This window comes from Heptranchias perlo, chromosome 15, assembly GCF_035084215.1.
Source record: "Heptranchias perlo isolate sHepPer1 chromosome 15, sHepPer1.hap1, whole genome shotgun sequence".
NCBI lineage: Eukaryota > Metazoa > Chordata > Chondrichthyes > Hexanchiformes > Hexanchidae > Heptranchias > Heptranchias perlo.
The window spans coordinates 55,253,743-55,276,941 of NC_090339.1; the positions used below are offsets into that span (position 1 = coordinate 55,253,743).

At 43.3% G+C, this 23,199-nt stretch overlaps 2 protein-coding genes across 4 annotated transcripts in view; one reads left to right on the forward strand and one right to left on the reverse strand.

The window, feature by feature from the left end:
- mtmr1b (myotubularin related protein 1b) overlaps positions 1–23,199 on the forward strand; it is a 73,066-nt gene that overhangs the window by 43,986 nt on the left and 5,881 nt on the right. For all 3 annotated transcript variants that reach the window (XM_067997274.1, XM_067997275.1, XM_067997276.1), the window contains 4 exons: positions 755–961; positions 1,482–1,574; positions 5,069–5,182; positions 5,657–5,833. In XM_067997274.1, the coding sequence (XP_067853375.1) occupies positions 755–961; positions 1,482–1,574; positions 5,069–5,182; positions 5,657–5,833 (591 nt within the window). The remainder of the gene's footprint in view (positions 1–754; positions 962–1,481; positions 1,575–5,068; positions 5,183–5,656; positions 5,834–23,199) is intronic.
- Positions 16,768–23,199, reverse strand: part of cd99l2 (CD99 molecule-like 2) — a 120,515-nt gene continuing 114,083 nt past the window's right edge. Inside the window, exon 13 of the transcript XR_010965798.1 lies at positions 16,768–17,130. The gene's annotated coding sequence lies outside the window, so the exon portion shown is untranslated. The remainder of the gene's footprint in view (positions 17,131–23,199) is intronic.

The window sequence follows — 23,199 nt, forward strand, 5'->3', positions numbered from 1 at the left end:
CAATGTCAGCCTCAGCCTTGGGTAAACATTCCTTAATGTGTTCTGGAGATAAGCAAGATGGTGGCCATAAATCCAACAAACCTGCCTTTGTCAGCTTTTACAGTGTGAGTCACGATCTGCTACCATAATGGTCAAGTATCCCATCATGCTTTGCTGCAACCTAAATGCTACATGTGCGATTTAACTACTTATGTATGTGAGGATAGGAGTGGCTAATCATTCTTTAATATGTGTATATATATCAGGTTAGGTGTGAGGGGAGGCTGGAGGTTTTGGATTTCTGTTCACAAGCCTATTTTTCCAGTCCAACAGACTTGAGCACATAATACAGGCTGACACTTCAGCGCAGTACTGAGGGAGTGCTGCCTTGTCGGAGGTGCTGTCTCTTGGTTGAGAAATTAAACTGAGTTCCTATCTGCCAGTTTGGGTAGAAATAAAAGAGCCCAAAGCGCATTTCGAATAAGGACCTGGAGTTCTCCTGGTCTTCCTCTCAATCAACACTACCAAAATCAGATTATCTGATCATTCACTTACTTGCTATCTGTGGGATCTTGCTATGTACGAATAGGCTGCTGTGTTTTGCTTACATAACAGCAGTGCTTGTGCTTCACAAATAATTAATTGACTGTAAAGCGCTTTGGGGCGTCCTGAGGACATGATAAGGAACTAAAGAAATTCAACTTCTTTCTTCAATTCATGCAGTTTTGTCCTTGGCACATCTTTTGTTAATGGGCTGTCGTCTGTTCTCTCCCAGATCCTTTTAGCTGGAGCAGTTCGTATCGCGGACAAGATTGAATCTGGGAAAACCTCTGTTGTGGTCCACTGCAGTGATGGCTGGGATCGGACTTCACAGCTTACAGCTCTGACGATGCTGATCCTCGATAGCTACTACCGAACCATCAAGGGATTTGAAGTGCTTCTTGAAAAGGAGTGGTTAAGCTTTGGGCACAGATTTGCAGTGGTAAGTAACCAAATCACATAATGCAGTTCGCAGCAAGCAAATCTGAATCACTTTGCTCATTACATCATTTAAAGAGAGTGAATTTTACAAACCTATAATTGGGTTCAAGTTCCAATCCAGAGACTTGAGCCAGGCTGGCACTCCCAATGCAATACTGAGGGAGTGCTGCACCGTCGCAGGTGCTGTCTTTCAGATGAGACGTTAAAGCGAGGCCTTGTCTGCCCTCTCAGGTGGATGTAAAAGATCCCATAGCACTATTCAAACGAGCAGGGGAATTCTCCCCAGTGAGGTGGCCAATATTTATCCCTCAACCAACATCACTAAAACAGATTATTTGGTCATTATCACATCGCTTTTTGTGGGACCTTGCTGTGCGCAAATTGGCTGCTGCGTTTCCTATACTACAACATTGACTACGCTTCAAAAGTACTTTGTTGGCTGTAAAGCACTTTGGGACATCCTGAGGTTGTGAAAGGCGCTAAATAAATGTATGTCTTTCTTTTCTTTCTTTCTTGTCCAGAGAATAGGGCATGGTGATGAGAACCATGCTGATGCTGACAGATCCCCCATCTTCCTTCAGTTCATTGATTGCGTGTGGCAAATGACGAAGCAGGTAGGAGGTTACTTCACAGGCTCTTGGGATGACTGCAGCAGATAATTTCTTATTATTAAGCAGTACAGTACGTGTGCTTTTACTTGTGTAGCTATCGACAGTGTTACAGGGCAGGGGGGGGAGGGAGGGGTTCCTGTTTTGGGTTCTCTAGAATGGGAAACGTTGAAAATGTGAGCATATCCTTTGCGTTATTACATCAGAAAAGCCTTGGAAAGGTGGAGATATGCTGTTTGTACATAGCCTTATAGGCCCTACAATGCCATGAGATTCCAGATCGTGTCGGGGTGCCACGGGTTCCTACATTGACGCACTCTTCTCAATCTCCTGGCTCTCCTAGAATTCCTTATGTTTCGACATATTGATACTTGGAATTCTTCCAAATGACACTTCGGATCGAGAATATTGAGAGACGCAATCTTACAGATTTACAGGATTTAACAAACCTTGTCCCGTGTTTTCCCCTCTGATTCGCCACATGGGTCATTTTTGTGTCGTTGAATTTCTTTCTTTACACGATTTTTTTTTTATTCCCCTGTCTAAGTTCATTCAATGTATATTTTTTTTCCTCCTCCTGTTTAGTTTCTGAAATCTCCATTTGAAAAGGACGTGTCCAGCTGGATAATTGTTCATATTTAATGTGGGTTAAATTGTCAGAGAAGTTTAAATGCACTTGTAATTGTCTCAAAAGTGTGAACAAGTCCATGTGTCAGCCGTGGCTCAGTCGGTAGCACTCTTACCTCTGAATCAGGAGGTTGTGGGTTCAAGTCCCACTCCAGGGACTTCAGCACAAATTCTAGACTGATAATTCAGTGCAGTGGCGAGGGAGTGCTGCACTGTCGGAGGTACCGTCTTTTAAACCAAGGCTCCGTCTGCCCTCTCAGGTGGACGTAAAAGATCCCACGGCGCTATTTCGAAGATGAGCAGGGGAGTTCTCCCCGGTGACATGGCCAATATTTATCCCTCGACCAACATTCACTAAAATCGATTACCTGCTCGTTATCATATTGCTGTTTGTGAGATCTTGCTGTGCGCAAATTGGCCGCCACATTTCCTACATTACGTCAGTGACTATACTTCAAAAGTACTTAATTGGCTGTAAAGCGCTTTGGAACATCCTGAGGTCGTGAGAGGCACTATATAAATGCAAGTTCATTCTTTCTAACAAGACACACAATAATAGCTGAGCCAATAATGCATCATGAGGAGCTAATAATGCATCATAGACTGTGTGGGCCTTTTCCCCGCTGTCTGGCTCTCAAACACTCGGTGTTTTCAGTGGTACTGTTCCATTGAGCCTGTATTTCCATGATGTGTGGGCGGCCGCAGCATTTTTGATGCTAGAGATTAATTTTTTGCAGTGGATGACTGAATTCCCATTTCCTGCTTATCTTGTGTGTGATTTTTTTTTTTTGCATGGCCTTTTCAGCCTCCTGCACATGTGCATTCACCGATTTTCTCCATGAATTGTAATTTTATAAGTGCTGTAGAATCTGATGTGCTCAGAAATGCTGATTTATATTTCACACACCGGAATGTGAAGCTATACTTTGCAGACTTGTTTATTTCAAGGCTCCCGTCTCTCCGTTCATGCAACCTGTGAATGAGAGAAAAGAAAATTAGGCCCTTTTTCGTTAGTCCTATTTTAATTATTTGGCCCTTTTACTTGGAACCATGTTTACAGCACAGAAGGAAAGGTTTCAGCTCATCGTGTCTGTGCCAGCTCTGTGCTAGAGCAGTCCAAAGCTAATCCCACTGCCCTGCTGTCTTCTTTTAGCCCTGTATCATCACCTACTTTAAATGTCCACCCACTTTCCCATAAAAGATGCAGTGGTTTGTGCTTCCATTACTTCCTGAGGTAAACACTCCTTGATCTAATAACTCTGTGTGAAGAGATTTCTCCTAATCTTTCTCCTCACTCCTTCAGTGAACATTTTAAATAAATGATCACTTGTTACCAACTCCCCAACCAAAGGGACTAGTCTTTCCCTATCAAAATTTTGATAATTTTTTTAAAAATCCTCTGTTAAATCTCCTCGACTGAAAATAGTCCCAGTACCTTGAGTCTCTCTTCGTAACTGTAGTGTCTCAACCCTAGCATGATCCTGGTAGGTCTGCGTTGTATACTTCTCTGGCTTCAATTTCCTTTCTATGATGGGCCGCCCAAAATGACACTCCGTTATCAATAGGACAGTCTCAGACTTAAGTCAAACAGATGCATCATATCATCATATAATTCCTTCTTTTACAATGCTGTCCTAAAATGTAGTAATTCCAGTTACATTGTGGCCTAACCATTGCCATTCATCATTACCTCAGTTACCTGCAGTGACTGGCCCTTTCATTTTCACATTGACCCCTAAAGAGACAAAGAGAAAATTGTCATCTAAAACCTGTAATTTAGAACTCATGGGCCTGCTCTTTAGACTCTGACATTTCCTGGTCTGTTGTAGTAAAGTGCAGCTGTAACATGAATATTATAATTCAGCCTTTAAAATAAAAATAGACAGATATAAAGCAATTGGATGTCTCTTGCTTGCAATAATTGCAGCTTTTACACAAAAAAAAATACATTTGTGTTAGTTTGGAGATGAAACAAGACAAAAATAGATGGTTATCATATCAGAGAAATTCAAAAAATAACAATCCCTAGAACATAACAAAATATATTAACCTGCAGAGTTTTGTACAGTACTATAAAGGATTCATGTTTTCTTATATTTTTGTCTCTTCCCAATGGCATCATCCATTCCTCAGGCCAAGAGTACAGACAGACAAAACTAATTCTCAGGCATTTGCCCATGTTGTTCTCTAACTGGCCAGTAGGAGATGCACAAGAGCAGTCTAGGTGACTCATCTGTCCTCACTTTTTTTCCTCCAGTCTCTCCCTCTGTCTCCGTGTCTCTCCCTCTGTCTCCATGTCTCTCTAACTGTCTCTCTGTCTGTCTAGCTCTCGCTCTGTCTCTGTGTCTCTCTCTCTGTCTCAGTATCTTTGTCTATCTCTGACTGTCTGACTGACTGACTCTGTCTGTCTGTCTGTCTATCTATCTATCCCTCTCTGTGTGTCTCCCTCTGTCTCCGTGTCTCTCTGACGCTCTCTCCCTCTGTCTCCGTGTCTTTCTGGCTGCCTCTGACTGTCTGTCTATTTCTCTTTCTCTGTGTGTGTCTCTCTCTCTCTCGTTGATTGTCTGTCTGTTTGTCTGTCTCCCAGTGTCTGTCTCTGTCATTTTTCTCTCTCTTTCTCTCTACCTCTATGTCTCTCTGTTTGTCTGTCTGTCTCTCTTTCTCCCCCCTCCTCCCCAAATGGGTAAGGTTGTGGGTGGGAACTCATAGTATGAAAAATTTTGGTCAGAAACCTGAGGTTTACCGTTCCATGGTGCAGTGTGTCAGAGTTCTTACACACCACATCACCACTCTGCCCACGCAGTTTGTTGGGTTTAGTATTGTTTACTGATCTTTGTTTACATCTTGTATGTTTGTGCCACTTTCACTTCTAGTTTCCAGCAGCCTTTGAGTTTAACGAGCTCTTCCTACTGACCATCTTGGACCATCTGTACAGCTGTCTGTTTGGGACGTTCCTTTATAACTGTGAACAACAAAGAGTGAAAGAGGTAAGTGAAGAATCTGAACTCCCCCAGACCCTGTTAATGTTCATAAGATGTTTACTGACAGATACAATTGAAAGAGAATTCTCACAGTCTCTGGTATTTACATCTTTACTAGTAGCATATGTATACACAGTGTGAAGCTTATTTGAAGAAAAGATGGGTGTCTTAATCTCAACAATTGATAACTCTGCACTTTCACATTCCCACCAAAAGTGTCACTGAACAAATTACTGAGATAACCAATTAAAATAAACTTTGATTTACAGTATGGGTATGTGACTTGCTAGAATTTAAGGTACATTTAGAAATTAATTTCACAGCACCGTACTTTGTCATCTGTAGTGATGTTTGATGAGTGTGAATCATCATTTGTGATCTTGAAATGTGAAGTATTGATCTGTACACAGTGTAACTGCTAATAGTGCCCACTGAACAAAATGAGCTAAAATATGACCCCGCTGTTTCCTGTTGTTGTAGGAAGTGCAGACAAAGACCGTCTCCCTCTGGTCCTACATAAACAGCCAATTGGAGGAGTTTACCAACCCGTTTTATGTGAATTATGAAAATCATGTTCTTTACCCTGTAGCCAGCTTACGGCACTTGGAGCTGTGGGTTAACTATTATGTGAGGTGGAACCCCAGGATGAGACCGCAGGTAAGACGGTTATAGAAAAGGGAACATTTTGGAGACCACACAGGAAAGTTCACTTCTGTTCATTTGTGAGAAACGCTCGATAAAACAGATCCAAGTTATTTTACCTTTTATTCCACTGCCTTTGGTCTTTCCCAGTTAGTTTATTTCTGCCCACATCACCACCTTAAATCCCTTTGCTTTCCTGCATTTCTTACCACCTTTTATCCTTCCAGTTTAGGAAGGTTAGAACAACAGCCTTGGCTCAGTGGGTAGCACTCTCGCCTCTGAGTTCGAAGGTTGTGGGTTCAAGTCCCACTGCAGAGACTTGAGCGCGTAATCTAGGCTGTCACTTTAATACTGCACTGTTGGAGGTAGCGCCTTTCATTTGGCTGCCATGTTTCCTACATCACAACAGTGACTACACTTCAAAAGTACTTCATTGGCTGTAAAGCACTGTGAGACGTCCTGAGGTTGTAAAAGGCGTGTTATAAATTTAAGTTCTTTCTTTCAGTTTTTTTTTTACTTTCTGCTTTAAAATTTTTAGTCACGTTTTTCTGTCAATCCTGTCTTAAATCTGCTATTTTTATCCTACACCTGCCTTTCTGACTACCCTCCCCCCGCTCCCTCCCCACCACCCAGTGTTTCCATCCTGTTTCCTTATCGCCTCCTCTACCCCTCACATACTTCAGCTGTTCCTTCAGTTTGACTCCTCAGTAGCTTCCTGTTAAACTTCCCGTCATCACCTTCTGCCTCTAACCTTTCACGGTCCATTTCTACCAATTGTTTTCTTAAGTTCTTTAGCACAGATGGTTCATTTCACCCTAATAATGGTCATTGTTAAAATCAAGTCACGTAACTTCTTGGCAGAAATGTGTTCTTCTTGGCATTTGTACGCTTAGTAAATATCGGATCAGCAGAACTGATTGATTTGCTGGTAACTACACTTGACCCAGTTACCTGAATCGAGGTACAATTCTGAACTGTGCTAATTGCAGTGTTGTTGAATAATTAAATCCCATTGATATATATCCGTCATTCCTATCTATAGTTAAACAGTAGCAGCACTTCCTCATGTTTACATCCATTAAGCTTTAGAAAGTGTTTACATAATGCTGATGGTGGGTGGAGCTATATTGACTTTACTTGACTTAGTGTCACAAACGTAGTTGGATGCGTTCTAAATATTAACCCCAAGCAAAGAGTAGTATTTTCTAGATATTGGTAACCCTGACTTCCCCCCAATGACATTGGTTGTTTGCAATTTGCTTTTGGACAAGAAATCTGTGTGAATGTATGAACCTTTGTTCTTGAATGTGAGGGTAGAAAAACTGTTGCATGTTTATAAAAAGAAAACAATTGCTGATGCCTGTGGATCGATATCATCAGACAGTAAGGGAGCTAAATTGGGCTGTGTAGCGGCCATTTTCTAGGCGCTATTCGGACACCTAAGTCCCGAAAATGGCGTCGGAGATGCCGGTGAAGGCGTTTGTGCGCGTGCACCAGACGACCACCGGCAGCGTGTAGAGTAGCGAGATGATGATGTGAATCAGTACGCAATGCTGATTTGAAGCAGCCGGTGAAATTTTGGAACTCCACACTCCAGCCAACCGTAACCTCGCACAGCTGAACAGGACTTAAACAGCATGGAGGACCCCCCCCACCAGCGCTATATAAAGGGATCATGAAGTACTTACAGGTTAGTTGCTGGATTATTTATTCTGGTTGCTGGTGCAATTGCACGTGTTTTTGGACATTTCCTATACTTGGATAAAGTCTCAATATTCTACAGAGAGTGGCCTGGCTGGTTGTGCCGTACTATTAGTGGGATTTTAAAAAATGCTGAATAAAGTTGTTTCCAGACATGGGCGTAGGGCTTCCCCTGGGAATTGAACATGACAGAGAGCATGCAGAGAGGCCACGCAGAGCAGGACTAGCTGCTAGAAGAGGGAGGAGGAGGAGGCGCAGGGCACTCAGCAGGAGGCCATCTCTACGGAGGGTCCTCAGGGACCAATTCTCTTACCTCAACTTCAGCGACGACCAGTGCATCAGATGTCTGTGGTTCACAAAAGAGGTCGTGACTGAAATTTGCCAACTGCTGCAGTCACAACTGCAGCCTCGCAGCAGGACAAGGACAGCATTGCCTGTGGCGGTCAAGGAAACAGTGGCATTTAATTTTTTTTACAGCTCTGGCTCCCTTCTGGTGTTGCGGGAGATATAAGCAACATCTCGCAGTTTACAGTTCACTGCTGTATAAGGGAGGATCTGAGGCTCTGTATGCACTGAGAAACAGATTCAGCTCATTCCCTCTTGCCAGAAACAAGCAGCAGAAGCGAGCACAATGGTTTGCTCACATTGCCGGCTTCCCCATGGTGCAGGGTGCCGTTGACTGCACCATGGGGAAGCCTTGTGAGCTTCTCATCTGAACTCGGCCATATTCATGAACAGAAATGGATTCCACTCCCTCGATGTGCAGCTGGTGTGGGACCACACACCGCACATCATGCAGGTCAATGCCCGCTACCCTGGCAGCAATCAAGATTCCTTCATTCTGCGGCAGTCCAACGTGCCACCTATATTTCAACCAGCACGGCAAGTCAAAGGCTGGCTATTGGGCGACAAGGGTTCTCCCCTCATGAAGTGGCTCATGACTCCAGACGACGGCACACCGTAGGTGTCCTCAAGCAATGCTTCCACTGCCTGGACCGCTCTGGAGGAGCCCTGCAGTACTCAGCTGAGCAGGTATCAAGATTTGTCGTTGTATGCTGCACAACCTCGCCATCATGAGCGAATAGCCCTTGCCACCGCCTATCCGGTGAGAACCTGAGGAAGAAGTGGAGGAGGAAGTGCAGCAGGACGTGGAGGAAGAGGCAGGGAAGCAACAAGGTGGTCAGGCCCTGTCTGCCAGGGCTCTGTGTGATCAAATTATTAATGAGCGACACCAGTAACCTCAACGGCACCTCCCCATTCACCAACAGTCCCACACTCCTTACCTTTCCGCTCCCACATGATCATCAAGTTGTCCTCCTTATGATTACTCACTGCTTCCTCACTCAGCTCATCGCAGAAATAAAAACTATCACCAAATGCAAATTCAAATTCACATGAAATGGTGCAAGCAAAATGATACTATTCACCCTTGTGCATTCCTTTCGTGCGTCTTTGCCTTTCCCCGTGCTCCCACGAGGTACATCCCCACTGACTGGAGCATGGGTGGTGGGAGGCTGCTGACCTTCAATTGAGAAGAGTGCAGATGGCCTTGGAGGACGACCTCGAGCAGCTCTGGGCCGGGAGGGCCCGGCTTGAGACTGCACCATCTCGGCCTAAGCTGCAGCAGTCTTGGCCTGACTGGCTGACAGGCAACAGCAAGGGCACTGGTGGAGTAGCAGGGGTGGGAGCAGGAATGCTGTCATCCTGAGAGAGGACAGCGGGGTTTGACTTCCATGGAGCCACTGCCACTCTCTTGGGGCGACGCCTCAGCAATCCTGGTGATCTGCTGGAGAACAGATTGCTCGACTGCTGTGATGCCCTGGAAGCCCCGTTCCACAACGGTACCCAGAGCCATAATAGCAGCAGCCTGAGCTCCAAATGCAGCAGTCTGACCTTGGATGGCAGATGTTTGTGCTGCAATGGATGCTGTGACATCGGTCATCAGATGCTGCATCATGGTGGGTTCCACAGGTGCGCTGATGGAAGTGACCACCCGTTCCATGTGGGAAAGGATGGGCTCCAAGCTCTGCACAAAGCCCTGCGCCAAGTTGGAGCTGGACTCCTCCATGCTCCTTGACATTGTGCGCAGGCTTTCTGGCAGGCTCTCCAGTGCACCAAGCATTTGGTGGTGTACGCCCATCAGCCTTCTTTTGTAGCCTGGCCCATCAAAGTCACCATCTGACGACTCTGCAGCAGAACTAGCGAACGACCTCACCCTCCGGCGAGCTGGCACCTGCGGTATCTGTTCTCCCTGCCCCAGCTCCTGCGCACCTGAGTCTGGAGTCTCACCATGTGCAGATTCCTCCTCTATCCTAGCTCGTAAATTATGTGCAGCGTCAATATCTGAGCTGGTGGCTTCAGGCGTAAGATTGAGCGATGTTGTGTCTTCATCATCACTGTCTTCTTCCTCTGCCTCCTTTGACTGTGCCGGTTCCAGGTCTTGGGTATCTGAAATGACAAAGGGACATGAGCTGAGTTGTGGTGCAGGGAGAGGAGAAAGTAAGACACCATCTGCAGCACGTGAGTCAGAAAAGATTGTGGGCTGAGGGAGAAGTTGGAAACAAGGAGGAGGATTAGGTATGCAGAGACCCCCATCATCGATATCTCCAGCACCGCCAGTGGCCACGGTCTCAGCAACGGCCCGTCCAATGATGGCCAGCACTGGCTCCTCCATGCGAGTTAATACGCGTAGGCATGCCTGTCCTCCTCCAGTTCTTTCTGGCTGCCTCCTGTTATGCACCACCTTCTGCTGCAAGAAAGAGGGAAGTGTGTCGGTGAGTGCTCTGCAAGATGTTTGGTTGATGTGGCTGTCATGGTTGAATAGCTGCCAGTGTGTGTGGCCTGTGAGTTGTGGGCTTGCGGCTTGCAACAGTGGTAATTTGAGAGGGTGAGATGAAGCATCTGATTTGAAGGGCTGAGTACTGATTGAAAGAGGTTGTTGGTGGGTGGGTGAGTGATGTTCGTGGCATTGACTTTGTCCGCTACTTCCTCCCATTGCCTCTTGAGCGTATGTCTGGAGGGCTTCTTGCCCCCACTGCGGATGTAGGATGTCCCTCCTTCTGTCCACCCCAAGGCCTCCAGTGCACCATCAGAGAACCTTGGTGCACGCACTCTCGCAGGTGCAGCCATGCTTCCAAATATCACAGTCCAGGAATCACGACTCCCACCACTTCTTGCAGCCACAGTGCACCTCCCCTTTAAGAGGTGCAGGCTGCCTTTAACTAGCGCTAGCCGCTCCCGATATCGGGACCCCCCTGCTGATGCAGGCAGCCAATCAACAGCGCAGGTAGCACTGACTGCACGCAACAATCATTTAAATGATCGGGCGGAACAAATGTTACATGCTGCTGCATCGCAACCAACGGGTGCGGGTTAATCGCGGACCGCGATCCCAGAGCTCGTTTTCGGGGGTTAACTAATTTAACCCATAGTGTGTTCACTGTCGCTTTGACTGCTCGCTTGTGGCTGGACAAACTGTAGGGTATAGCCTGCTCAAATTGGGTGAAACTGTTTCTCTATTAAGAAATAGTTCACCTGCTGAAGGACAATGAAATGTTTTTGGGCTATAACTGCTGAACATATTATGCCTTGGGTTGTACAAATCGATTTGATTTATGCACGAATGCCCTCAGCTATTGACACTGAGCATTGTCACACATACTTGTTTACAGATATATGTAATATATGTTTAACCCTTATGGCTTACTGTCAAAACACTAAGTTATGTTTAATAACTGTATAATGTGCCGTGCCTCACTGGGTGACCACACATTCCAAAATGTAAGTTTATTGCTGGATTTCCTCAGAATAAGTCAGTCCAGAATTGTTCTCGTAAATGCATTCTCGGGATTATCTGTATGCAAGAATTTGCAGCATTTAGTTCCAGTGGTTCGTAACTATAAGTTCAAACCTATTTTAAACATTATAGACGATAACATTACAAAAATAATTCATACCGTTTAACTGTTGAGGTGAAAATCATTCAGTTAAAGAAAGTGATGTAACAGTTACATTAATTTCGGGTTCACAAGATCAGGTTCAGTAACAGCCTTGATGTCCTCAGATTGCTATATTTGCACTGGGTTAAATACAGATGTTTTGAGTGTTTGTCTTGGCTTAGTGGGTAGCAGTCTCGCCTCTGAGTCAGAAGGTTGTGGATTAAAGCCACACGTCAGAGACTTGAGCACATAATCTAGGCTGGGGGGGTGCTGCACTGTTGGAGATGCCGTCATTCGGATGAGATGTTAAACTGAAGTCTGCCCTCTCAGGTGGATGTAAAAGATCCCATGGCACTATTTCGAAAGAGAGCAGGGGAGTCCTCCCTGGTGTCCTGGCCAAATTTATCCCTCAGCCAACAACACTGTTTTCAAAAAAAGATTATCTGGTCATTAGCTAATTGCTGTTTGTGGAACCTTGCTGTGCACATTACAACAGTAACTACACTTTAAAAAAGTACTTATATGGCTGTAAAGTGCTTTGGGCTGTTCTGAGGTGTGAAAGGCGCTATAGAAATGCAAGTTCATTCTTTTTCTTTCCTGTCTTTTCTGTCTTGTCTGTCTTTCTTATTTGCTAGTCTAAAGCCAGTCTCAGATTTAAAAACAGAAAATGCTGGAAACACTCAGCAGGTCAGGCAGCAACTGTGGAGAGAGACAGAGTTAACGTTTCAGGCCGATGACCTTTCATCAGAACTCAAATTTACTTGGATCCATACTCTGTGAGATTAAGAGAATAGGAGGGAGAGCTTTGTACTCTGAACTCTTGATTTATTATTTTTGTTTGTATGTAAATCTTTCTCGTTTAATTTTCCACTTAATTGCTGCTTATTATCTTTCTCGCTTTTGATTAAAATATTATTTACCTTTAGTTACTTCCTCTTTGCTTTCTCTTTACATTGCTTTTCTTCTTTTCTGTTTTTCCTTTCTTCGGTCTCTTTCCCTCAATCAGTCTGTCCCTCCGTTTAATTCTGTTCCCAATTCCCACACAGAAGCTTTCTTTCGCTTTGCATTCGTCAGCATTGGTTGACAGGAATCCTGAACAACTGAAGACGTTCGGTGAGCACTGAGCAAAAGTGAGCTCAGCTCTCTAATGATAAATGCTGGCTAGGGAACGTGCAGACAAACTGGGTGGGATGAGTGGTAGTGTAGATAGCAGAGAGACATGGCTGGCTGATTCAGAGGCAGCAAGGGGGAGTGAAAGAATTATGCTGAACGGAATGGAATGCTGCAAGTGATTGAAGTAAGCTGCTGGAATCAACTTCCCAGATTAAGTGGGCGTCATTAACCAGTTCCTGTCTGCAAAGGAAAGGAAATTGCCTGGCAGACTGCCAACTGTTTAAAAACAGACGGCTGAGAATGCAGGTCCATCAGTTCCAAAAAAGACAGGATAATGTATCAGGCAGACACTCTGCATCGGGACGTTTTGAGTTAACCTTCAACATGCATTTATTGGGTTTATCTCAAATATTTGTTGGTTAGAAATTTATGAGCACATTTACCTGTCATTTCCGTTTTCAGATGGTGACGAGACCTGCTGAGTATTTTCAGCATTTTGTGTTTTAATTTCAGTTCTCAGGATTTTAATTAGTTATCTCTCCAAGGGACTGTTTACGACCAAAGAGGGATTAACGTTATGAACTCCAACCTTAAAATCCACTCTGGCATCTGCTACATGTGGTTAATCTTGCAAACTGGTATACTATGTGTACATTGGCTTAATAAATGATATCACCCTTGAAACTATCAGCAAAAATTGTTAATGGCTGACACCATTTCTAAATGCTTTCTTAAAAAAGAATCAAATCATGCCAGCAGGAATTTGAACACTTCCATTGCAGTTTCTTATTAGAGATGCACAGTGAGACATTGTAGGAGGCATGAAGAAAGATATTTTACTGTCTGTGGAGAATTTCAAATAAGTTCGCACATTTTGATCATAAACACTGAATTAAATGGGATAAAAGCTGAATAATCCTGAAGTGTCACTTTTGCAGATTCTCATTTGTGTCGCTATCTCGAAGTGTGACGTAAAATAACATAATCTTATAACTTGAGGAATGTAAAAGGATACTTCAGTGAAAGTATCCCTCGGTCTCTTTAGAAAATTAATGTTGGAGCTGAATGTTTTTACAAAGTAACAGAATTTCACTTGTTTTAAATATGCTTGGAATCATGTTTAGCATGTACTGCAAATATTTGACACTTCACCAAGAGTGACCTGATCATACCTACCTCAACCTTCACACTGCTGATCCTCAGAGGGGTGAGAAAAAAGCCTTTCTAGACAGTCTTTAGACTACTAGAGTCCTAATTTTACAATGTGGATCGAGGGGCCCTGGAAATAATGGAAAACAGCTGAGCCTTACATTTCTGTAGCACTCCTCGTGTAGAGGACATCATGAAGCACTTTATATTAGGGGGAACAAAACTATGGATGTCGATTAGAAAGGAAAAATGGAGGGGGCGGGGGACTAAAGGCACAGCCAAAGAGAAGGGCTTTGAGATTTTTGAAAGCAGGGAGGAAAGTGGTGAGGTGGACGGGACTGAGCAGCAAGTTCCAGAGAGCTGGAGCATAGTGGCTGAATCAGCAGCTTTCAGTGTAGAGCAGAGGATTAGGAGATGCCTGTTGTTAGCAGAGCAAAGGGTATGTGTGGAGATGTTAAGGCAAGAAGAGATTATTAAAGTAGGGTGGTGAGGCCATGGAGGGATTTGAAAGTAAGGACCAGAATTTTGTCTTAGTTGGGGTATAGACAGCTAGTGAAGTTTGAAGAGGATGGGGGTAATGGGAGTGTGGCACTTTGTGTGGTGAGGATGTGGGCTGCAGGGTTTTGAATGAGCTGAAACTTTTGAAGGGGTGGGACAAGGAGGCCATTTAGGAGAGCATTAGAGAAGTCAAACCTTTAGTTGATGAAAGCATGAAGTAGGGTTTTGGCTGAAGGGGAGGAGATGGGGGGGGCGGGGTTTGGGGATGGAAGGAAGAGACCCACATTTTGTTTCCTATAATTGTTATATACACCTTACACTCGTTCCATCCACAGTGGTTTTATTGGCCTTTATATATTCATCTACAGTGAATCTGTGTCATATATATGATGTTCTTTACATTAGGATTCATATGATGTGTATCTTTGAGGTGGTGATAGATGTGGTGTACATGGACTTTCGGAAAGCCTTTAACAAGATACCACAGAGGAGACTATTGGAGAAGATTAAGGGATGTGTCTGGAATTTGGGGAGGGTAGCAAAACAGGTTAAAAACTGGTTCGAAAGGACAAATCAGAGAGTAGGAGTTAGGGCAGTTTCTCAGTGGTTTGGAAGTGGGTAATGGTGACCCACAGGATTCTGTTCTGGGACCACTTCTGTTCATTGTGTCCACCAATGATTTGGATACAGGGCTAGAGGGAGCGTTGGCCAAATTTGAAAACAATACTAAAGTTGTTGGTATAGTGAATAATTCTGAGGACCAAAGAAAGCTGCAAGGGAATATTGGTAAGATGATGAAATGGGCAAAGTGGTGGCAGATGGAATTCAATGTCAGTAAATGTGAGGTGGTACATTTTGGTTTTAAAAAAATGATACTTTGAATGGGGGAAAGCTGAGTGATGTGGGCGTTCAGGCTCGCAAGATATTAAAAGCAGCACCTCAAATGGTTAAGGCCATGGAGAAATTAATGAAATACTGGGTTTTATGGAAAGAGGTATCGAATATAAGTTGAGATGTCATGGTAAATCTATATACCTTAGTAAGACCACAGTAGGAGTACTGTGTGCAGTTTTGGACTGCACACTATAGGAAGGATGTTGAGGCAATAGAGAGGGTATAGTGCAGGCTCACTAGGACGCAACCTGGTATAAGGAAATATAAATACGAAGAAAGATTTGAAAAATTGGGCTGTTTTTGTTAGAACAGAGGAGATTAAGGGGGTAATTTAAGAGTGGTGTTTAAAATGATAAAGGGATGGGACAGAGTAAATTGAAACAGACTGCAGTGATTGAGGGGTCTAGAATGAGGGGACATGGATATAAGATTAAATGCAAGAGATTTAGGACAGAGAACAGGAGAAACTTTTTTTTTCAGATGGTTGTGAGGCAGTGGCATGCACTACTGGAGTTAGTGATTAAATCAGAGACCATGTTAACATTTAAGAATAGGTTAGATAGGTGATTGAAGGAAAGGGGGATAAAGGGATATGGAAACAGGGCGGACTTGTGGGATTAGGACTACTGCTCGTGTGGAAGATAAACACCCACATGGACTGGTTAGGCTGAACGGCCTGTTACTGTGTTGTAATTTCCATGTATTTCTATGTAATGTAAAGAAATCATTGACCATTTGGGACTAATGTCACTATTGTAAGCCTGCTTTTCTCATTAGTACAGAGCTTGCTTCAGGCATCATGGTTAGGGCAGGGAGGTCAAAGAGCTGACGTAATTGCTGTTCAGTATGCTGCAGGGCCAGACAGATCCTTTTACAGCGCTCCGAGTTGCTGTTTGTTTTAAGACAATAACTTATTCAGAGGCTCGATTTAGGAGGACAGTTCACAGCTCTAAAATTACTGGACAGCTGATATTTTTTACTGATGGTGACTATCTTTTAGAGAAACCAACCAGACTGGTTCTAGAGGATCAGGTCTTTTTTTGTGTTTTTTTAATTGGTTGATTTTATAAACATTATTTTTTAAATAAAAAAAATCATCCTTATGGGATACCTATGTAGTATGGGTGTAATATAGTAAACAGTAACTAACTTTTTGTTGTACTAAATATCCATTTGCACCACTATGTACTTTAAGCAGTCTCCAGATAATCTGTATTGCAGTAAAGAAAATAGCAGCTAAATTTACTTTATGTCTTTATATTTATTTGTTGTCTCTCATTTGATCACAGTTGTTAATCATTACAGCAAATGCCTCATGTTTTATAGCCCTCGATTAAATTATCCAAGCGTTTCTGATCCTTTTAAGTACGTGGAAATGCACTGCACATGTATCTAACTATTGAATGTGTACATCTTAGTTCATGAGTCATTCAGTGCTTCATCTATATGCATGAAACCAGACTCATCAAACACATTCAGACTGGTTGATAGCAGCTGCACAACCTGCGACTCTTTAGTGTATATATTACAGTTACTGGAAAGCCTCACAATGCTGACATTTATCGACTGTACAACAAATGAAGAAATGCAGTGTTTGCAGTTAGTGGATTAGCCGGTTGTGCCAGAGTGGTTGGACTCAGGCTCAGTGAGCTCGCAGTCTCAATCTGAGCTATCTGAGAATGTACCAAGTGTGAAGAGCTTCCTGAAGAGAAGGGAAATTGGGAGTTTCTATTGCTGCTTTTGCACACCCCTACTTGTAACAGTGGTGTTGGTGGGACCTGAGGGCCATATTAGTCGTCTTCATTCCCAATGGAGCTCGGTGTGGAGAATTACAGTCATTTTAAATGTTACTCAAAATGAAGCAACTTTTTTTTTAACATTCCGTCTTTCGGAGACGTTAAATCGAGGCCCTTTCTGTCCCCTCAGGTGGACGTAACAGATCCCATGGCATTATTTCGAAGAAGAGCAGGGGAGTTCTCCCTGGTGTTCTGGCCAACATTCATCCCTCAATCAACATCACTTTTAAAAAAAAAACAGATTATTTGGTCATTATCACATTGCTTGTTTGTGGGATCTTGCTGTGCACAAATTGGCTGCTGCATTTCCTACATTACAACAGTGACTACAGTTTAAAAAAAAAGTGCTTCATTGAGAAGTTATGACATTTTTCACACTAGATGAGGCTAAGGGGATGACCTGGTAGAGTTCCTCAGGATTATACAGGATTGTGATAAGGTGAGTAGACTGTTTTCACTAATTGGCAAGATGATAATGAGAGAACACAGATTTAAGATGAGTACAAAGAATTAGAGATTTGAAAAAATTGTCTTTACACAGATTAGTTGGAATGCAGAATTCTGTATCACAAACTCTTGTTGAAGCAACAAACTCTTTTTTAAAAAGGCAATTAATTGCTTTAAAAAGAGGAATATCAAAGGATTTGGGGAGTGAGGAGGAGCATGGGATTAGACTTGGTGGCTCATTTGAAGAATGGACTGAATGGCCTGTTCCTGTGCTTTAACATTGAATCGTTCCCCCCACCCTCTAGGAGTATAGCCTAGCTTGGTGGATCGGTGTCAAATTTTGTCTGATAACGCTCCTGATAAACACCTTGGGACGTTTTGCTATGTTAAAGGTGCTATATCAATGCAAGTTGTTGTTGTTGTTGATGGGGTCTGGGGAAACTATATACTGAACACAGACATGAAAACGTTGTCGTGATGTAGCAGATTGTGCCACACGTGGTCTCCTATTTCACTATGAAGGTGCTTGCAGAGCCCGAAATTGTTACATCTTTGGCACAGAGCAATTTAGATATTCATTTTGTATGGTGCAAGTACCAAAAACAACTGGGTGATGAAGCATTACAAAGCCAAAACGATGTTTGATGGCGCTGTTACCATCTTGCAGGGGCAAGTTAAGGGTCATATCACCTGTTCCATGGCTGCTTCCTGGGCATTGCTTAATTAGGTTCCAATTCATAGCATAAACAGAGAAATCCTCACACATTTACTGACCATTAATGTCTAGGTTTAACTGCAGCACGCAGTAATTCCTTTGGCAGATCGATGCTGACAACTGGTGTTACGACTCTTACACAGAGTCTGCCCCTCTTCAGATCTGTACTATTTTGGTACTCTCCTGTGGTGTTTACAAGATAAGGAATGAAGAAGATAGATTACCAAGCCTAGAAGTTCCAGCGGTGCTAGTGTTTCCTGCCCACGGCTCTGGTACTGCCAAATCCTGGGGACGCGATGATTAACATTGGTTCGAGTACAGTCTAGATACATTCCCACGAGGGAGAAAGGTAGGGCAACTAAAACCAGAGCTCCCTGGATGACAAAAGAGATAGAGTAAGATGAAGCAGAAAAAAGGGGCATATGACAGATGTCAGGTTCATAATACACGTGAGAACCAGGCTGAATATAGAAAGTTCAGAGGGGAGGCGAAAAAGGAAATAAGAGGGGCAAAGAGAGAGTATGAGAATAGAATGGTGGCTAAAATAAAAGGGAATCCAAAAGTCTTCTATAGGCATGTAAACAGTAAACGGGTAGTAAGAGGAGGGGTGGGACCAGATAGGGACCAAAAGGAGATCTACACATGGAGGCAAAGGGCATGGCTGAGGTACTAAATGAGTAGTTTGCATCTGTCTTTACCAAGGAAGAAGATGCTGCCAAAGTCACAGTAAGTGAAGAGGTAGTTGAGACATTGGATGGTCTAAAAATTGATAAAAAGGAGGTAGTAGAAAGGCCAGCTGTACTTAAAGTAGATAAGTCACCCAATCCGGATGGGATGCATCCTAGGTTGCTGAGGGATGTAAAGATGGAAATTGCGACGGTACTACCCATAATCTTCCAATTATCCTTAGATATGGGGGTGGTACCAGAGGACTGGAGAATTGCAAATGTTACACCCCTGTTCAAAAAAGGGTGTAAGGATAAACCCAGCAACTGCAGGCCAGTCAGTTTAACCTTGTGATAGGGAAACTTTTAGAAACGATAATCTGGGACAAAATTAACAGTCACTTGGACAAGTGTGGATTAATTAAGGAAAGCCAGCATGGATTTATCAAAGGCAAATTGTGTTTAACCAACTTGATTGAGTTTTTTTAGGAGGTAGCAGCGAGGGTCGATGAGGGCAATGCGGTTGATGTGTATATGGACTTCCAAAAGGTGTTTGATAAAGTACCGCATAATAGGCTTGTCATCAAAGTTGAAGCCCATGGAATAAAGGGGGCAGTGGCAGCATGGATACGAAATTTGCTAAGTATTAGGAAGCAGAGAGTAGTTGTGACCGGTTGTTTTTCGGACTGGAGGGGGGGATACATGGCTGATCTTTGACCTCAACTCCACATTCCCGCCCCATCCCAATATCCCTTGATTTCTCTAGATTCCAAAAATCCATCTATCTCAGCCTTGAATGTACTGAACAACTCAGCATCCACAGCCCTTTGGGGTAGAGAACTCCAAAGATTCACAACCCTCTGAGTGAAGAAATTCCTCCTCATCTCAAATGGCTGACAGACTATGCCCCCTAGTTCTGGACTCTCCAGCCAGGGGAAACAACCTCTCAGCATACACCCTGTCAAGCCCCCTCAGAATCTTTTCTGTTTCAATGAGATCACCTCTTATTCTTCTAAACTCCAGAGAGTTTGGCCCATTCTACTCAATCTCTCATCATAGGACAACCCTCTCATCCCAGGAATCAATCTAGTGAACCTTCGTTGCACTGCCTCTAAGGCAAGTATATCCTTCCTTAGATAAGGAGACCAAAACTGTGCACAATACTCCAGGTGGGGCCTCACCAAAGCCCTGTACAATTATAGTAAGACTTCCTTACCCTTGTACTCCAACCCCCTTGCAATAAAGGCCAACATGCCATTTACCTTCCAGGCAAATAGGGTAGACCTAGAGAAGATGTTTCCACTTGTGGGGGAGATCAGAACTAGGGGCCATAAATATAAGATAATCACTAACAAATGCAATAGGAAATTCAGGAGAAACCTGTTTACCCAGAGAATGGTTAGAATGTGGAATGCGCTACCATAAGGAGTAGCTGAGGCGAATAGCATAGATATGTTTAAGGGGAAGCTAGATAAGCACGAGGGAGAAAGGAATAGAAGGATATGCTGATAGGGTTAGATGAAGTAGGGTGGGAGGAGTCTCGTGTATAAACACCGGCATAGACCAGTTGGGCTGAATGGCCTGTTTCTGTGCTGTACATTCTATGTAGCCCTGCTGTAACAGAGCTTCGTGAGGCATAGTCATCGAGCAGCAGTGTTGTAGCGAGAACAGTGGCTGGGCTGGCTGAATGAAGGCTTTGCTGATAATAACTGGAATAACGGTGGTTTTGATACTGGGGTTGCCATGGATGGATTTATTATCTGTAGACTTATGGACTTTGTGCAGTGTGCTTTCTGAGATAATTTAGTGCCTTGTGATGCTTTGGTCGGCCCACTGCAGGCTACAAATAATACACGGCACCAGTGCTCCCTCAGTGCATTTTAACTGAAGTGATTGGGTCTCAACATGATCATTTGGTGAATCTTTTTTCAAATATCCTCTAAATTGCCAGTGTTTTTTCTCAGTTGACCTTGGTTCTGGGAACATTGCAAAATTAAACTAGTGCTGTCAAGCTTTACTAATGCTTTTCAGATTTGTTTTTCAAATGAGATTTACAAATAGCATTAGAAGAAGAGATCAAAAAACATATAAAGACATTTAAGATAGAAAGGGGGAAGATAATTGATAAACTAATCAAACTTAGAGAGGATAAAACCCCTGGTCTGGATGGATTGCATCCACGCGTATTAAAAGAAGTTAGGGAAGAGATAGCAGAGGCACTAATACATATATATAAAAAATCATTAGAAAAGGGAATAGTGCCAGAGGACTGGCAGACAGCTACTATGATTCCTATATTTAAAAAGGGGAGATAGAACCAGTCGAGTGAACTATAGACCAATTAGCTTAACGTCGGTGGTAAGCAAGATAATGAAATCCTTACTCAAAGATGTAATAGAAAAACATCTAGAAATCTAAAATATAATAAAAAATAGTCAGCACGGATTTCAGAAGGGAAAGTCATGCTTGACCAACCTTATTGAATTCTTTGAAGAAGTAACAGAGAGAGTAGACAAGGATAATGCAGTAGATTTAATATATTTGGATTGTCAAAAGGCCTTCGCTAAGGTATTGCATGGTAGACTCATGACGAAGGTCAGAGCATGTGGAGTCAGGGGACAAGTAGCAGAATGGATAGCCAACTGGCTACAAAACAGAAAACAGAGAGTAGGGGTTAAAGGTAGTTACTCAGACTGGCAAAAGGTGGGAAGTGGTGTTCCACAAGGATCGGTGCTGGGACCACTGTTGTTCACCATTCACATAAATGATTTGGACTCTGGAATCGGAAGTACAATTTCAAAATTTGTGGACGACACCAAATTGAGGGGTGTAGTTAATACTGAGGAGGACTGTAACAAAATACAGGAAGACATTAATATACTTGCAGAATGTGCATGTAATTGGCAAATGAATTTCAATATAAGAACATAAGAAATAGGAGCAGGAGTAGGCCATAAGGCCCTCCGAGCCTGCTCCGCCATTCAATCAGATCATGGCTGCTCTTCTATCTCAACTCCACTTTCCTGCCCATATCCCTTGATTCCCTTAGAGTCCAAAAATCTATCCAGCTCAGTCTTGAATATACTCAACAACTGAGCATCCACAGCATTCTGGGGTAGAGAATTCCAAATATTCACAAATCTGAGTGAAGAAATTCCTCCTCATCTCAGTCCTAAATGTCCGACCCCTTATCCTGAGACTATGTCCCCTAGTTCTAGACTTTCTAGCCAGGGGAAACATCGTCTCAGCATCTACCCTGTCAAGCCCTCTTAGAATAGTAACATAAGAAATAGGAGCAGGAGTAGGCCATACGGCCCCTCGAGCCTGCTCCACCATTCAATAAGATCACGGCTGATCTTCGACCTCAACTCCACTTTCCTGCCTGATCCCCATATCCCTTGATTCCCCCTAGAATCCAAAAATCGATCTATCTCAGCCTTGAACATATTCAGTGACTCAGCATTTGACGAATCTTATATGTTTCAATGAGATCGCCGTGCATTCTTCTAAACTCCAGAGAGTATAGGCCCATTCTACTCAATCTTTCCTCACAGGACAACCCTCTCATCCCAGGAATCAATCCAGTGAACCTTCGTTGCACTGCCTCTAAGGCAAGTATATCCTTCCTTAGATAAGGAGACCAAAACTGTACACAGTACTCCAGGTGTGGTCTTACTAAAGTATATAGATACATGTGAGGTAATACATTTTGGTAAGAAGAATAAGGGGGCCACATACTGCTTGAATAATAAGAGTCTAAATGGGGTAGAGGGGTAGAGATACACAAATCACTAAAAGTGGCGACGCAGGTTAGTAAGGCCATTTAAAAAAGCAAACCAATACATGGGATACATTTCTAGAAGGATAGAATTGAAAAGCAGAGAAGTTATGTTCAACTTGTATAGAACGTTGGTTAGACCACACTTGAAGTACTGTGCACAGTTTTGGTCTCCGTATTATAAAAAGGATGTAGAGGCACTGGAGAAGGTGCAAAATAGATTTACTAGGATGATACCAAAATTGAGAGGTTATACCTATCGGGAAAGATTGAGCAGGCCAGGCCTCCTTTCTCTAGAAAAGAGAAGACTGAGGTGTGACCTGATAGAGGTCTTTAAGATTATGAAAGAGTTTGATAGGGTAGAAGTAGAGAAGATGTTTCCATTTGCGGGGAGACCAGAACTAGGAGCCATAAATATAAGATAGTCACTAATAAATCCAGTAGGGAATTCCGAAGAAACTCCTTTACCCAGAGAGTGGTTAGAATGTGGAACTCGCTACCACAAGGAGTAGTTGAGGTGAATAGCATAGATGCATTTAAGGGGAAGCTCGATAAACACATGAGGGAGAAAGGAATAGAAGGATTTGCTGATAGGGTTAGATGAAGAAGGGAGGGAGGCGGCTCGTGTGAAGCATAAACGCCGACATGGACCTGTTGGGCCAAATGACCTGTTTCTGTGCTGTACAT